The 16494-nt window shown below is 45.0% G+C and overlaps 2 protein-coding genes across 4 annotated transcripts in view; both read right to left on the bottom strand.

The window, feature by feature from the left end:
• golim4a (golgi integral membrane protein 4a) overlaps window positions 1-1222 on the bottom strand; it is a 63848-nt gene extending 62626 nt beyond the window's left edge. For both annotated transcript variants that reach the window (XM_061919153.1, XM_061919154.1), the window contains exon 1: window positions 762-1222. In XM_061919153.1, the coding sequence (XP_061775137.1) occupies window positions 762-948 (187 nt within the window). In that variant the 5' untranslated portion in view covers window positions 949-1222. The remainder of the gene's footprint in view (window positions 1-761) is intronic.
• Window positions 1223-7664: 6442 nt separating this feature from the next.
• LOC133564678 (lysosomal amino acid transporter 1 homolog) overlaps window positions 7665-16494 on the bottom strand; it is a 29509-nt gene continuing 20679 nt past the window's right edge. For both annotated transcript variants that reach the window (XM_061919151.1, XM_061919152.1), the window contains exon 8: window positions 7665-8384. In XM_061919151.1, the coding sequence (XP_061775135.1) occupies window positions 8268-8384 (117 nt within the window). In that variant the 3' untranslated portion in view covers window positions 7665-8267. The remainder of the gene's footprint in view (window positions 8385-16494) is intronic.

Genomic DNA, 16494 nt, shown 5'->3' with positions numbered 1-16494 from the left:
GGGGATAGGTTGATTGGCAACACTAAATTGACCCTCGTGTGTGAATGTTAGTGTGAATGTTGTCTGTCTATCTGTGTTGGCCCTGCGATGAGGTGGCAACTTGTCCAGGGTGTACACTGCCTTCCGCCTGATTGTAGCTGAGATTGGCGCCAGCGCCCCCCGCAACCCCAAAAGGGAATAAGCGGTTGGAAATGGATGGATGTATGTGTCAAAATGGCTCTTTGAGTGGTAAAGGTTGCCAACCCCTGCCCTAAGTTAATTAGTATTTGCAAGAAAAAAATAGGTTTATGAGTTTATGAGTTGTCTTTGTACTGTATTCAATTGAATACGGGTTGAAAATGATTTGCAAATCATTTTACTTCGTTTATATTTACATCTAACACAATTTCCCAACTCATACGAAAACGAGGTTTGTACTTTAGCACTTTTTTAAACAGTTAGCTCTGCTGTGAGGCGTTTAGGGGGCGTCGTAAAAAGGGAAGGGGCTACCTTAAAGTGTTTTTTATAAATGCTAAAAATGTGAATAAACTCAAGTTCTAAATTGCTTTAAGCTGATCTGTGACAAAATTAATTGAGAACCGATGGGAAGGACAACTTTCCAGTTCGTGGAAGTACTTCCACGACGGAAAGAAATGCAGTTTGTCCCGATGCTGACGTCCCAAAACGTCACAACAGATCCCATTCAGTTGGCATAAAGTGTGATAAAAGAAGAAAGAAAAAAGGAAAAGTCATGTTTGGGACCAACCAAGGTCGATGTTTACCTTGGAGCTGCGCCGACAGAGACTCCTGGTGCTGCTGGTACTTGAGCGCCATGGCCTCGGTCCTCTTCAGCTGCGTGTGCACCTCGTAGTGGATCATCCCGCCGTACATCAGCCCGCAGACCACCGTGCCCAGCATGAGACACTGGAAGATCCTCCGCTGCCTTCGCGAACAGACGCCGTTCCCCATGTCGGACTCCTCCCCGCCTCCTCTGCGAGTAAACGCCGTCTCCGCTGCTGGAAACTTCCCGACTCAACTTTCTCAATCTTTCCCTCAGTGCTGGAACATTCCACCCCCGCGAAACTAAACCCCGTGTGACGTGAACATTACTTCCAAGCCATACGCGTCGTTGCTTTCCTGGTTTTTGCGTTGAAGACGTGAAGTTTTTGCGTGGAGAAGAAGGCCCGCACGGCACCTTTAATTTGAGGTACGTGTCATCCCGGTAGGTGCCTGCCAACCAACCGCAACTCTAGCGGAAGTCCCGCCTACTTCCAATAGGTCTTTAATTTAAGCGCCCCGCCCCCCGCGAGAATACTTACGCCCATTGGTTGTCAGAAACGTCAATCAAAAAATGGGACCTACGTTGTTGTGAATTGGGATTTACACTGAATGAGAAAAATGTTTTAAAGGAATTTTACTATTGCAACCTCATTATACTATTGGCTAAGTTTTATATTCATTAATGGGACGGCGTGGCGCAGTGGGATAGTGGCCGTGCGCAACCCGAGGGTCACTGGTTCAAATCCCACCTGGAACCAACCTCGTCACGTCCGTCCGTTGTGTCCTGAGCAAGACACTTCACCCTTGCTCCTGATGGGTGCTGGTTGGCGCCTTGCATGGCAGCTCCCTCCATCAGTGTGTGAATGTGTGTGTGAATGGGTAAATGTGGAAGTAGTGTCAAAGCGCTTTGAGTACCTTGAAGGTAGAAAAGCGCTATACAAGTACAACCCATTTATTTATTATGGTAAGTTTCTAAATACCCGACCTGTTTTTTGTGCCCTTAAAAAAGAATTAGAATTGATTGATTGATACTTTTATTAGTGGATTGCAAAGTTCAGTACTTATTCCGTACAATTGACCACTAAATGGTAACACCCGAATAAGTTTTTCAACTTGTTTAACCTTCGTCTTGTGTTAGGGTCGGCACCGACCCGTTTTAGTTTTTAAATGCATAAAAACACCACATACATTTATTTTTTTGCATCAAAGCTTTTTGACTTTGTCAGGAACCTCTTTGTCAACAAAATAAAACATTTTTATTTTTTTTCACTAAATTATAAAATGCTCTGGTAGAAATTATGCCCTTGGTGTTGTTAGGGTCGGTTTCGACCCAGTTATAAAAATAAGATGATAAAGCAATGATAAGAGCCAAAACTGAACACACTGACAGCCAGCTCCTCTCCCAATCATGTGAGCTTTAGTGGATTCTCATTTTACCTTGTTATCCTGTACAAAAACAAACAAAAGACGGACACTAAAAGTGTCACTTTTTGCCACTCTGATTTTGTTATTTTTATTAGTTTTGGAACTAGTAATCTATTTCTCTTGGTTTCATTTGCTTGATTGGTTGTTGGTTGTGGTTTGTTTGATGGTGGATTTCTGTTGCTGAAAAATATACTTTTTAGCCTTTTTCTTGAAGTAAATATATATGGGTCAAAATTGACCCGTAACACCATAGATGTTACTATAGTTAAAATGAAAAAATAAATAAAACACATTTATTTATGAGATGTGTTCTAATACCCCTTAGTAATAGTTAGGTAACACAACAACCTTTTTTTTTATTTATATGATTCTCTTGAGGTTCGTTTTACCATTTTTAAAAATTGAAATCGAGGGGTATACCAACAAAAAAAAAGGCCCAATGGCCCAAACCAAAAATATTAAAACCAATATTTTCAAGGATAAGGAAGCCTAACGAGGTAACCAAGAGATGAGAAACAAATTGGATGATAGATAATTGTTTTTAGTGTATTTTACAGCTGATTTAAGACATGGGTCAAAACCGACCCGTTAACATAAGAGATGGTAACAGAAAGCTAACACAAGAGGAAGGTTAAGTCGGGGTCCACGTTAATCAATTCATGGTACAAATATATACTATCAACATAATACAGTCATCACACAAGTTAATCATCATAGTATGTACATTGAATTATTTACATTATTTACAATCCGGGGGGTGGGATGAGGAGCTTTGGTTGATATCAGTACTTCAGTCATCAACAATTGCATCAACAGAGAAATGTGGACATTGAAACAGTGTAGGTCTTATTTAGTAGGATATGTACAGCCAGCAGAGAACATAGTACGTTCTGATAGCATAAGAACAAGTTTATACATTAGAACAAGGGTGCCCACACTTTTTCTGCAGGCGAGCGACTTTTCAATTGACCAACTCGAGGGGGTCTACCTCATTTATATACATCATTTATATTTATTTATTTATGAAAGAGACATTTTTGTAAACAAGTTAAATGTGTTTAATGATAATACAAGCATGTGTAACACATATAGATGTCTTTCTTTCACAAAGACAAGAATATAAGTTGGTGTATTACCTGATTCTGATGACTTGCATTGATTGGAATCAGACAGTAATGATGATAACGCCCACATTTTCAAATGGAGGAGAAAAAAAGTTGTCCTTTCTGTACAATACCACATGAAAGTGGTTGGTTTTTGGCATCTAATTCATCCAGCTTCCATCCACTTTACAAGAAAAACATTGGCGGCAAATTCCGTAGCTTGCTTGATTGACATTCACGGCACCCGAGGGTCTTGTGAGATGACGCTGGCTGCTGCCAGTTCATTATTATGAAAAAATGACAGAGAGGAAGGCGAGAAACACTTTTTATTTCAACAGACTTTCGCGCCGTCCCTTCCGTCAAAACTCTAAAGGCCGACTGCACATTTCCTATCTTCACAATAAAAGCCCTGCTTCATGCTGCCTGCGCTAACAAAATAAGAGTCTCGAAAAGCTGGCGTGCACAAGTGATGTGTACGCCAGCTTTCTGAGGGATCGCTTGTGCACGCCAGTTTTCCGAGACTCTGTATTTAGTTAGCGCAGGCAGCATGAAGCAGGGCTTTTATTGTGAAGATAGGAAATGTGCAGTCGGCCTTTAGAGTTTTGACGGAAGGTACGGCGCGAGAGTCTGTTGAAATAAAAAGTGTTTCTCGCCTTCCTCTCGGTCATATTTTAATAATAATGATCTTGCAGCAGCCAGCGTCATCTCACAAGACCCTCCGGTCCCGTGAATGTCATTTAAGTGACGTCTTGGTGAAGATTGATGATCACTCATTTTTAGGTCTATTTTTTTTAAAAGCCTGGCTCGAGATCGACTGACACCCCCCCCGCGGTCGACTGGTAGCTCGCGATCGACGTAATGGGCACCCCTGCATTAGAAGTACATTTTAGTTGTTTATAATCCGGGGTGATGGGATGTGAATGGAGGAGGGTATTAGTAAAGTGTTGAAGTTGCCTGGAGGTGTTGTTTTAGAGCGGTTTTGAAGGAATATAGAGATGCACTTACTTTTATACCTGTTGGGAGTGCATTCCACATTGATGTGGCATAGAAAGAGAATGAGTTAAGACCTTTGTTAGATCGGAATCTGGGTTTAACGTGGTTTGTGGAGCTCCCCCTGGTGTTGTGGTTATGGTGGTCATTTACGTTAAGGAAGTAGTTTGACATGTACTTCGGTATCAAGGAGGTGTAGCGGATTTTATAGAACTCTACTTTTAAGCGCTTTTTACCTCTAACAACCATCCATCCATCATCTTTCGCTTATCCGAGGTCGTGTTGCGGGGGCAGCAGCCTAAGCAGGGAAGTCCAGACTTCCCTCTCCCCAGCCACTTCGTCTAGCTCTTCCCGGGAGATCAATCCAACCCACTTCTCCAAAGTGGGCTGGCTCAGGGTGGAGGACAGAGTAAAACAACTTGCATTGAGCCTGGTCTATAAAATCCGCTACACCTCCTTGATACCGAAGTACATGTCGAACTACTTCCTTAACGTAATTGACCGCCATAACCACAACACCAGGGGGTGCGCCACAAACCACGTTAAACCCAGATTCCGATCTAACAAAGGTCTTAACTCATTCTCTTTCTATGCCACATCAATGTGGAATGCACACCCAACAGGTGTAAAAGTAAGTGCATCTCTATCCTCCTTCAAAACCGCTCTAAAAAAACACCTCCTGGCAACTTCAACACTTTACTAATACCCTCCTCCATTCACATCCCATCTCGCCGGATTATAAACAACCTAATGTAAATAATCAAATGTACTTCTAATGTATAAACGTGTTCTTATGCTATCTGAACTCACTATGTTCTCTGCTGGCTGTACATATCCTACTAAGTAAGACCTACACTGTTTCAATGTCCACATTTCTCTGTTGATGCAATTGTTGATGACTGAAGTTCTGATATCAACCAAAGCTCCTCATCCCACCCCCCGGATTGTAAATAATGTAAATAATTCAATGTACATACTATGATGATTAACCTGTGTGATGACTGTATTATGCTGATAGTATATATTTGTACCATGAATTGATTAACGTGGACCCCGACTTAAACAAGTTGAAAAACTTATTCGGGTGTTACCATTTAGTGGTCAATTGTACGGAATATGTACTGAACTGTGCAATCTACTAATAAAAGTATCAATCAATCAATCAATCCTGAGGCGTTCCTTGGCCAGCCGGGAGACATAGTCTTCCCAACGTGTCCTGGGTCTTCCCCGTGGCCTCCTACCGGTTGGACGTGCCCTAAACACCTCCCAAGGGAGGCGTTCGGGTGGCATCCTGACCAGATGCCCGAACCACCTCATCTGGCTCCTCTCGATGTGGAGGAGCAGCGGCTTTACTTTGAGTTCCTCCCAGATGGCAGAGCTTCTCACCCTATCTCTAAGGGAGAGCACCACCACACGGCGGAAGAAACTCATTTCGGCCGCTTGTACCCGTGATCTTATCCTTTCGGTCATGACCCAAAGCTCATGACCATAGGTGAGGATGGGAACGTAGATCGACCGGTAAATTGAGAGCTTTGCCTTCCGGCTCAGCTCCTTCTTCACCACAACGGATCGATACAGCGTCCGAATTACTGAAGACGCCGCACCGATCCGCCTGTTGATCTCACGATCCACTCTTCCCTCACTCCGAGGTACTTGAACTCCTCCACTTGCAAAAATCGATATATTATCGAATCGTGACCCCAAGAATCGATATTGAATCGAATCGTGGGACACCCAAAGATTCACAGCCCTAATAGATAGATAGATAGATTGATAGACTCCAACTTAAGGTGCGGTACTGGGAACAAATATGGGGTAAAATAAATAACACAAGAGGTAATAAAGAAAAAAACTAACGATTGAAATAAACAGACTACTATCCAATAAAAATAATAAGCAATCATGTACTATATACAAAACACTGTAGAAATACAAAATACTGTACAATATACAGAACAAGACAAGAGTGCACTCGAAGGGTAGTATTGCACAGTATTAGGGCGTGAATTATTATTATAAGTTAGAGTTCAACATTGTGACAGCTCTAGGAAAGAAGCTGTCTCTGAGCTTGTTTGTTCTGGCTCTGATGCACCTGTAGCGCCTGCTCGATGGTAGCAGGTCGAACAGGTGGAAGACAGGGTGTGTGCTGTCCTTGGTGATGTTTTTTGCCTTCTTGAGACAACGGGAATTGTGTAAATCCTTCAGGGAGGGCAGGGGGCAGCCGATTATTTTTTGTACAGACTTTATGACTTTCTGAATCGCCTGTTTGTCTGCTTCAGTGCAGCTGGCGTACCACACTGTTATGCAGTACGTCAGCAGGCTCTCGACAGCCGAGCGATAGGACGTCACCATCAGCTGTCTCTACAGTCTGTTCTTTTTCAGCACCCTCAAGAAGTAGAGTCCCCGCTGGGCCTTAGATAGTACTTTATTGATTCCTTCAGGAGAGTTCTTTCAGGAAAATTAAAAATTCCAGCAGCAGTGTACAGAGTTGAGATCAATCAAACAGTAAAAAGTAAATAATGGGGTTATAACAGAAACAAAATAGAAAAATATTAGAAGTTGTTATGTTGTTGCAAATTGGGATTTACACTGTATGAAAACATTTTTTTTTAAGAATTTTACTATTGCAACCTCATTATACAATTGGCTAAGTTTTATATTCATACATGTAAGTTTCTAAATACCCGACCTGTTTTTTGTGCCCTTAAAATCAATCAATCAATCAATATTTTAGTCAAATATTTTGTCATTTGATGCATGTTAACTGTTACTGTAGCATGTTAGCTTTTTAGTCAATTTTCACGTATAAACGTCCGATTAAAATATTTACTTGCCTCATTGATAAGTGTTACGATGTTAATGTTAGCATGTTAACAGTGAGATGCTACATCTCTAGTTAATTTTGCAAGAATACACCTAACAGTCAAATATTTTGTTACTCTATACATTTTTTGACATGTTAACATTAAAATGTTAGAATTTTAACAACGTTTGCTGGGTTGAATATTTTTTTTATATTACACATGCTAACATTTATGTTAACATGTTAGCTTTTTAAGATGATTTTGCGGGCATTTTAAATCAGTCATATACCGTATTTGACACATACTAACTGTTAGAATGCTAGCCTGTTTTAACGCATTTTGTAGTAATACACCCAAGAGTTGTATATTTTATTACTTGACGCTATCTTGCTGGCGTGCTAATTGTTAGCGTTTTGGCTTTTGCTTTTCAGCAATTGCATTTTCTGGCTACATTATCACATTAATTTATTTTTTTGGGCATCTTAATAGGTGTTATTTACATTATCTGGCCCCATGTCAGTTGTTACTTTAATACTGTAACTATGTTACAGTATAACATAGTTACAGTTCAACATTTTTACAGTTTAACATTTTAAACATTTTATTTGCAATGTTAAGTTCACAAGGGATGAGAACAACAACAACAAAATACGCAGACTATTCTATTCTTTATTGTTTAAACTGCCTTCAGACGCAGTGGACTGTTACTTGGACAAAATAAAAATAGACAAAAATGGTATAAAATCCATAATAATGTCATTGTGAAAACTTAACCCAAAAAAAAGCATACTGGGAATTGCAATAAATACAATAATCAAAATGATGCCAATGTGTGAATACAAACAATAAAAAAAGTCCACATGTATCACTCTTTTTATAAACATGTAAGTGCATCTTTAAGTATTTTGGAATGCTTAACTGAAATTTATACCTAAGCTTGTTTAGGAAAATGTGAAGAAGTGCATGTGTGCATTGTAGGTATTCAGGTACGATTTGGACAAAGTAATAGGCACTTACTTTTCCTCCAACGTGGCTTGAGTGAAAATATATCTGACCTTAAGCTCGTCCACGAGTGTGCAAATGTTACCCCACAATTATTATAATGAACCGGTAGAAATAAAGTGTAAGACAGTTACCTGCATGGTCAGGCGATGCACAGTTTATGTGGTCTTCTTAAAAAAGTGTCCTAAAATGCTGAAAGCTCCTCTTCTTCACACAGTAGAGGTTCTACTTCCAACGCCATGAGCGCCGTGTGTCTTTTGTGGGAGTTGTTCTTCCTGTACGCGATGAACTGCATGGTCACCTGGTCATCCTGGGTCAAGGTTCAAAAGAGAAATATGAAATGCAGGCTTTTCAAAACCACTTCCTGACCTGCATGTTTTATTTTTTTGGAGAAGATGTAGGGTGTTTTTGTGTTGACGTTTACATCCTATTGTTGTACCTATTTAATAATACCACCTTAACATTTGACAACCCAACAATTCCACAAGGCGACTCGGTAAAGAATCTGGGTATTGTTTTCGACCCAGCTCTCTCGATTGAGTCATACATTAAGAGTGTTACTAAAAGATTCGTGGATGAGGATAGTGAGAGTGAAGGACTAGAGAAGAAAAAAAAAGGCGAGGGCGGTGGGAGCGATTCAGATGTTATTAGACACATTTACTAGGATAATTCTGGAAAATCCTAAAAAAAAACATGTTGAAACAAATAGCCTTGTCAAGCTGTTTACAGACATGTACCAGTCATGTTGAAATAACCCTTACTGCAAATTAATATCGGCCTCCTTACTACTAATAATCGGTATCAGTATCGGCCCTGAAAAACATCTCCGTAATATCGTTAAAATTTGTTAAATTTTGTCCACTTAAGACGCTGAGATCATTATTCATGCGTTCGTTACGTCTCGTGTAACGCAGGTGTCAAATACATTTGCGGAGACTATTAAGCTCTTGTCTTTCTATTGACTCTTTGTGCACTTCCTAGTCACGTGACCGCCACAGTCCAATCAGCTGTAGCTATATACCGGTAGCCGGAAGTGATTGGTATGCTCTTGCTGTAGTTAATCTTTGGCAACTCTGCGCACTCCTCCTTTGTCACGTGTCCGCCGTGGTCCAATTGGTGGTGCTTATAAGCCGATAGCAGGAATTAGCCAGGAGACAGGACATGAGAGATCGATTGCATTTCTGCTCGAGAGCCGACTTCCTTTGTCATTAAGCTGTGTTTGACTGTAGAAGCTCAATTGGCCAGGCTTCTCTTTTTGATGGCGAGCTAAGGAAAATAATCACCTAGTCCAAGGATCAAGTTTGGAAGATTCCAGCGAGGAACCTCACCACCTGCTCTGTCTGGGCTGGTAGGAGGCTCTCGAGCCGACCCTTTACAATTGTCACTTTACCTGCAGCACATGGACTGTACTGCTATCTTTTTTTCCCGAAGAACAACTATCTGAACTGAGATTTAAACAAGATCCAGAGACACTGATTAGTTTAAATGGAATTGTATATATGTATATAGTACTTGTGGTTTTTCTCTTTAAATTGCTTTCATGTTGAATGGCCATTCAACTCATTGTGTGTGTATATATCTGCTGTCCGTCACTAATTCTTTAATACACGGTGTCAACCAAACTACAATTCAACCTTTGCCTCTCTCTATGAGTTGAAACTAGTCTTCTGTTCCTAGCCCATAACACCCCATATACATATATATATTGAATTGATTTGTAGCACGTATAGGCTACACTCGTCTCGATTATTGTAACGTACTATTTCCGGGTCTCCCTATGTATAGCATTAAAATATTACAGTTGGCACAAAATGGGGCTGCTAGATTTTAGACAAAAACAAGAAACTTTGATCATAATACGCCTATACTGTACCTACATACATATATACCTATATATATATACCTATACTGGCTCACCTGCCCTGGCTTCCTGTGCACTTAAGATGTGACTTTAAGGTTTTACTACTTAAGTATATAATACTACACGGTCTAGCTCCATCCCATCTTGCTAATTGTATTTTACCATATGTCCCAGTAAGAAATTGGTTTTCAAAGAACTCCGGCTTATTAGTGATTCCCAGAGCCCCAAAAAATGTCTGCGGGCTATAGAGCTTTTTCATTTCGGGCTCCAGCACTCTGGAATCAATCAATCAATCAATCAATGTTTACTTATATAGCCCTAAATCACTAGTGTCTCAAAGGGCTGCACAAACCACTACGACATCCTCGGTAGGCCCACATAAGGGCAAGGAAAACTCACACCCAGTGGGACATCGGTGACAATATTGACCCAGTGGGACGTCGGTAACAATGATGACTATGAGAACCTTGGAGAGGAGGAAAGCAATGGATGTCGAGCGGGTCTAACATGATACTGTGAAAGTTCAATCCATAATGGATCAAACACAGTCGCGAGAGTCCAGTCCAAAGCGGATCCAACACAGCAGCGAGAGTCCCGTTCACAGCGGAGCCAGCAAGAAACCATCCCAAGCGGAGGCGGATCAGCAGCGCAGAGATGTCCCCAGCCGATACACAGGCAAGCAGTACATGGCCACCGGATCGGACCGGACCCCCTCCACAAGGGAGAGTGGGACATAGGAGAAAAAGAAAACATACGGCAGATCAACTGGTCTAAAAAGGGAGTCTATTTAAAGGCTAGAGTATACAAATGAGTTTTAAGGTGATTTTAATGCCCTCCCGGTAACAATTTGAGATACTACCTCAGTAAAAGCATTTAAGTCTCAACTTAAAGGCCTACTGAAATGAGATTTTCTTATTTAAACGGGTCCATTCTATGTGTCATACTTGATCATTACGCGATATTGCCATATTTCTGCTGAAAGGATTTAGTAGAGAACATCGACGATAAAGTTTGCGACTTTTAGTCGCTAATAAAAAAGCCTGGCCTTTACCGGAAATAGCAGACGATGTGCGCGTGACGTCACGGGTTGTGGAGCTCCTCACATCTGAACATTGTTTACAATCATGGCCACCAGTAGCGAGAGCGATTTGGACCTAGAAATCGCCTTTAAATAGACCCCCTTTTTAGACCAGTTGATCTGCCGTTTCTTTTCTTTTCTCCTCTGTCCCCCTCTACCTTTTGGAGGGGGGGCACAGGTCCGGTGGCCATGGATGAAGTGCTAGCTGTCCAGAGTCGGGACCCGGGGTGGACCGCTCGGGATGGTCTCCGGCGGGCCCCACTATGGACTGGACTCTCACTATTATGTTAGATCCACCATGGACTGGACTCTCACTATTATGTGAGAGGCCGATAATATCGGTAGGCTGATATTATCGTGCGATAAATGCTTTAAAATGTAATATCGGAAATTATCGGTATCGGTTTCAAAAAGTACAATTAATTACTTTTTATTAATTTACTTTTATAAAAAAAAATTTTTTAAAAAGTAATTAATTAATTAATTAATTTTATTTTTTATTTTTATTAATTTACTTTTCTCCTCTCTGAGCTGCAACCTTATCGTGGTAGAGGAGTTTGCGTGTCCCAATGATCCTAGGAGCTATGTTGTCCGGGGGCATAAAGCCCCCTGGTAGGGTCTCCCAAGGCAAACAGGTTCTAGGTGAGGGATCAGACAAAGAGCAGCTCGAAGACCTTTATGAAGAAGAAACATCATGGACCCAGATTTCCCTCGCCCGGACGCGGGTCACCGGGGCCCCCCCTCTGGAGCCAGGCCCGGAGGTGGGGCACGATGGCGAGCGCCTGGTGGCCGGGCCTGTTCCCATGGGGCCCGGCCGGGCACAGCCCGAAGAGGCAACGTGGGTCACCCCTCCAATGGGCTCACCACCCATAGCAGGGGCCATAGAGGTCGGGTGCATTGTGAGCTGGGCGACAGCCGAAGGCAGGGCACTTGGCGGTCCGATCCTCGGCTACATAAGCTCGCTCTTGGGATGTGGAACGTCACGTCACTGGGGGGGAAGGAGCCTGAGCTAGTGCGCGAAGTCGAGAAATTCCGGCTGGATATAGTCGGACTCACTTCGACGCACAGCAAGGGCTCTGGAACCACTTCTCTCGAGAGGGATTGGACCCTCTTCCACTCTGGCGTTGCCGGCAGTGAGAGGCGACGGGCTGGGGTGGCAATTCTTGTTTCCCCCCGGCTCAAAGCCTGTACGTTGGAGTTCAACCCGGTGGACGAAAGGGTAGCCTCCCTCCGCCTTCGGGTGGGGGGACGGGTCCTGACTGTTGTTTGTGCTTATGCACCAAACAGCAGTTCAGAGTACCCACCCTTTTTGGGAACACTCGAGGGAGTACTGGAAAGTGCTCCCCCGGGTGATTCCCTTGTCCTACTGGGAGACTTCAACGCTCACGTTGGCAACGACAGTGAAACCTGGAGAGGCGTGATTGGGAAGAATGGCCGCCCGGATCTGAACCCGAGTGGTGTTTTGTTATTGGACTTTTGTGCTCGTCACAGTTTGTCGATAACAAACACCATGTTCAAACATAAGGGTGTCCATATGTGCACTTGGCACCAGGACACCCTAGGCCGCAGTTCCATGATCGACTTTGTAGTTGTGTCATCGGATTTGCGGCCTCATGTTTTGGACACTCGGGTGAAGAGAGGGGCGGAGCTTTCTACCGATCACCACCTGGTGGTGAGTTGGCTGCGATGGTGGGGGAGGATGCCGGACAGACCTGGGAGGCCCAAACGCATTGTGAGGGTCTGCTGGGAACGTCTGGCAGAGTCTCCTGTCAGACAAAGTTTCAATTCCCACCTCCGGAAGAACTTTGAACATGTCACGAGGGAGGTGCTGGACATTGAGTCCGAGTGGACCATGTTCCGCACCTCTATTGTCGAGGCGGCAGATCGGAGCTGTGGCCGCAAGGTAGTTGGTGCCTGTCGGGGCGGCAATCCTAAAACCCCTTGGTGGACACCAGCGTTGAGGGATGCCATCAAGCTGAAGAAGGAGTCCTATCGGATCCTTTTGGCTCATAGGACTCCGGAGGCAGTGGACAGGTACCGACAGGCCAAGCGGTGTGCAGCTTCAGCGGTCGCGGAGGCAAAAACGCGGACATGGGAAGAGTTCGGGGAAGCCATGGAAAACGACTTCCGGACGGCTTCGAAGCGATTCTGGACCACCATACGCCGCCTCAGGAAGGGGAAGCAGTGCACTATCAACACCGTGTATGGTGCGGATGGTGTTCCGCTGACCTCGACTGCGGATGTTGTGGATAGGTGGAAGGAATACTTCGAAGACCTCCTCAATCCCACCAACACATCTTCCTATGAGGAAGCAGTGCCTGGGGAATCTGTGGTGGACTCTCCTATTTCTGGGGCTGAGGTCGCTGAGGTAGTTAAAAAGCTCCTCGGTGGCAAGGCCCCAGGGGTGGACGAGATCCGCCCGGAGTTCCTTAAGGCTCTGGATGCTGTGGGGCTGTCTTGGTTGACAAGACTTTGCAGCATCGCGTGGACATCGGGGGCGGTACCTCTGGATTGGCAGACCGGGGTGGTGGTTCCTCTCTTTAAGAAGGGGGACCGGAGGGTGTGTTCCAACTATCGTGGGATCACACTCCTCAGCCTTCCCGGTAAGGTTTATTCAGGTGTACTGGAGAGGAGGCTACGTCGGATAGTCGAACCTCTGATTCAGGAGGAACAGTGTGGTTTTCGTCCTGGTCGTGGAACTGTGGACCAGCTCTATACTCTCGGCAGGGTTCTTGAGGGTGCATGGGAGTTTGCCCAACCAGTCTACATGTGCTTTGTGGACTTGGAGAAGGCATTCGACCATGTCCCTCGGGAAGTCCTGTGGGGAGTGCTCAGAGAGTATGGGGTATCGGACTGTCTTATTGTGGCGGTCCGTTCCCTGTACGATCAGTGCCAGAGCTTGGTTCGCATTGCCGGCAGTAAGTCGAACACATTTCCAGTGAGGGTTGGACTCCGCCAAGGCTGTCCTTTGTCACCGATTCTGTTCATAACTTTTATGGACAGAATTTCTAGGCGCAGTCAAGGGGTTGAGGGGTTCCGGTTTGGTAACCGCAGGATTAGGTCTCTGCTTTTTGCAGATAATGTGGTCCTGATGGCTTCATCTGACCGGGATCTTCAGCTCTCGCTGGATCGGTTCGCAGCCGAGTGTGAAGCGACCGGAATGAGAATCAGCACCTCCAAGTCCGAGTCCATGGTTCTCGCCCGGAAAAGGGTGGAGTGCCATCTCCGGGTTGGGGAGGAGACCCTGCCCCAAGTGGAGGAGTTCAAGTACCTAGAAGTCTTGTTCACGAGTGAGGGAAGAGTGGATCGTGAGATCGACAGGCGGATCGGTGCGGCGTCTTCAGTAATGCGGACGTTGTACCGATCCGTTGTGGTGAAGAAGGAGCTGAGCCGGAAGGCAAAGCTCTCAATTTACCGGTCGATCTACGTTCCCATCCTCACCTATGGTCATGAGCTTTGGGTCATGACCGAAAGGATAAGATCACGGGTACAAGCGGCCGAAATGAGTTTCCTCCGCCGTGTGGCGGGGCTCTCCCTTAGAGATAGGGTGAGAAGCTCTGCCATCCGGGAGGAACTCAAAGTAAAACCGCTGCTCCTCCACATCGAGAGGAGCCAGATGAGGTGGTTCGGGCATCTGGTCAGGATGCCACCCGAACGCCTCCCTAGGGAGGTGTTTAGGGCACGTCCAACCGGTAGGAGGCCACGGGGAAGACCCAGGACACGTTGGGAAGACTATGTCTCCCGGCTGGCCTGGGAACGCCTCGGGATCCCCCGGGAAGAGCTAGACGAAGTGGCTGGCGAGAGGGAAGTCTGGGTTTCCCTGCTTAGGCTGTTGCCCCCGCGACCCGACCTCGGATAAGCGGAAGATGATGGATGGATGGATAATTTACTTTTTTATGGGGCGGTCCACGGACGTAGGGAGAAGTACAGAGCAGTTGCGTCTCCCAGTCAGCAGCCCCTCCCCTCTCCCCTCTCCCCTCTCCCACACACAACTAAGGAGTTGCAGCACCACTGCAGCATGAGAGGTTTAATGACTACGCTTGATGACCTCATCAAACCACCGCCACCGCAGCATAACAACAACAAGTGTGTTGTTGCCGGTGCCGCAGCCTGGCTAACAAGCGAGCTCGCTCAGTGACAGACTAACGACACCATGTCTATGGTTTGGGATTATTTTAAAGTGTGTCTGACGGATAAAAAATTGGCGATTTGCAATGACTGCAAAAAGTTGGTTATGCGAGGAGGAACCAAGACGTTTTCCTTTAATACGAGCATTGTTATCTCCCACCTCTTCAAGAATCATAAAGAGATACACGATGAATACAAGCGGAAGATGGATGAATCGAAAACACCGGAAAAAAGTAGTACTACACAGTTGTCGCTTAAAAACACCGCCGAGAAAAAACAAAAATACAACAAAAGACACCCTAAGGCTGAAGCCCAGGTTGTGGTCAGCAAAAGCTACGGTGGAGTTTGGTGTGGCAAGTCTGCCTTGCATGGCGCACACTTTGCAGCTTCGCAGTGAACGGAGGTGCCCTGTCTCAACACAGCATTTCAGAAGCTCTGGCTGACTGGTAGGCCACTTCAAGCACTCACCACTAACTTGCAGCACATTTTTGTTACTCATACAAATATGTTAGAACAGGGCAGATATAGCCCAGGTATTAATTTCCTGTTATACAGCATGCCAGGCAGTCTTGCACTAAAGGAGGACTATGTTATTGTTTACTTTATTACTCTAGCATACTCTGGACTGAAGCTGTGTGCCTTCATTGTTTTTGTAGCTGTTGTTTTGAGGCATGTTAAAAAATATATAATGCACTTTGTGGTGAAGAAGGAGCTGAGCCGGAAGGCAAAACTCTCAATTTACCGGTCGATCTACGTTCCCATCCTCACCTATGGTCATGAGCTTTGGGTCATGACCGAAAGGATACGATCACGGGTACAAGCGGCCGAAATGAGTTTCCTCCACCGTGTGGCGGGGCTCTCCCTTAGAGATAGGGTGAGAAGCTCTCCCATCCGGGAGGAGCTCAACGTAAAGCCTCTGCTCCTCCACATCGAGAGGAGCCAGATGAGGTGGTTCGGGCATCTGGTCAGGATGCCACCCGAACGCCTCCCGAGGGAGGTGTTTAGGGCACGTCCACCTGGTAGGAGGCCACGTGGAAGACCCAGGACATGTTGAGAAGACTATGTCTCCCGGCTGGCCTGGGAACGCCTCGGGATCCCCCGGGAAGAGCTAGACGAAGTGGCTGGAGATAGGGAAGTCTGGGCTTCCCTGCTTAGGCTGCTGCCCCCGCGACCCGACCTCGGATAAGCGGAAGATGATGGATGGATGGATGGATGGATAATGCACTTTGTGACTTCAATAATAAATATGGCAGTGCCATGTTGGCACTTTTTTCCATAACTTGAGTTGATTTATTTTGGAAAAACTTGTTACATTGTTTAATGCATCCCGCGGGGCATCACAAC

The sequence above is a fragment of the Nerophis ophidion genome, linkage group LG13 (assembly GCF_033978795.1).
Source record: "Nerophis ophidion isolate RoL-2023_Sa linkage group LG13, RoL_Noph_v1.0, whole genome shotgun sequence".
Lineage (NCBI taxonomy): Eukaryota > Metazoa > Chordata > Actinopteri > Syngnathiformes > Syngnathidae > Nerophis > Nerophis ophidion.
This window is presented reverse-complemented; position numbering and strand designations above follow the sequence as displayed.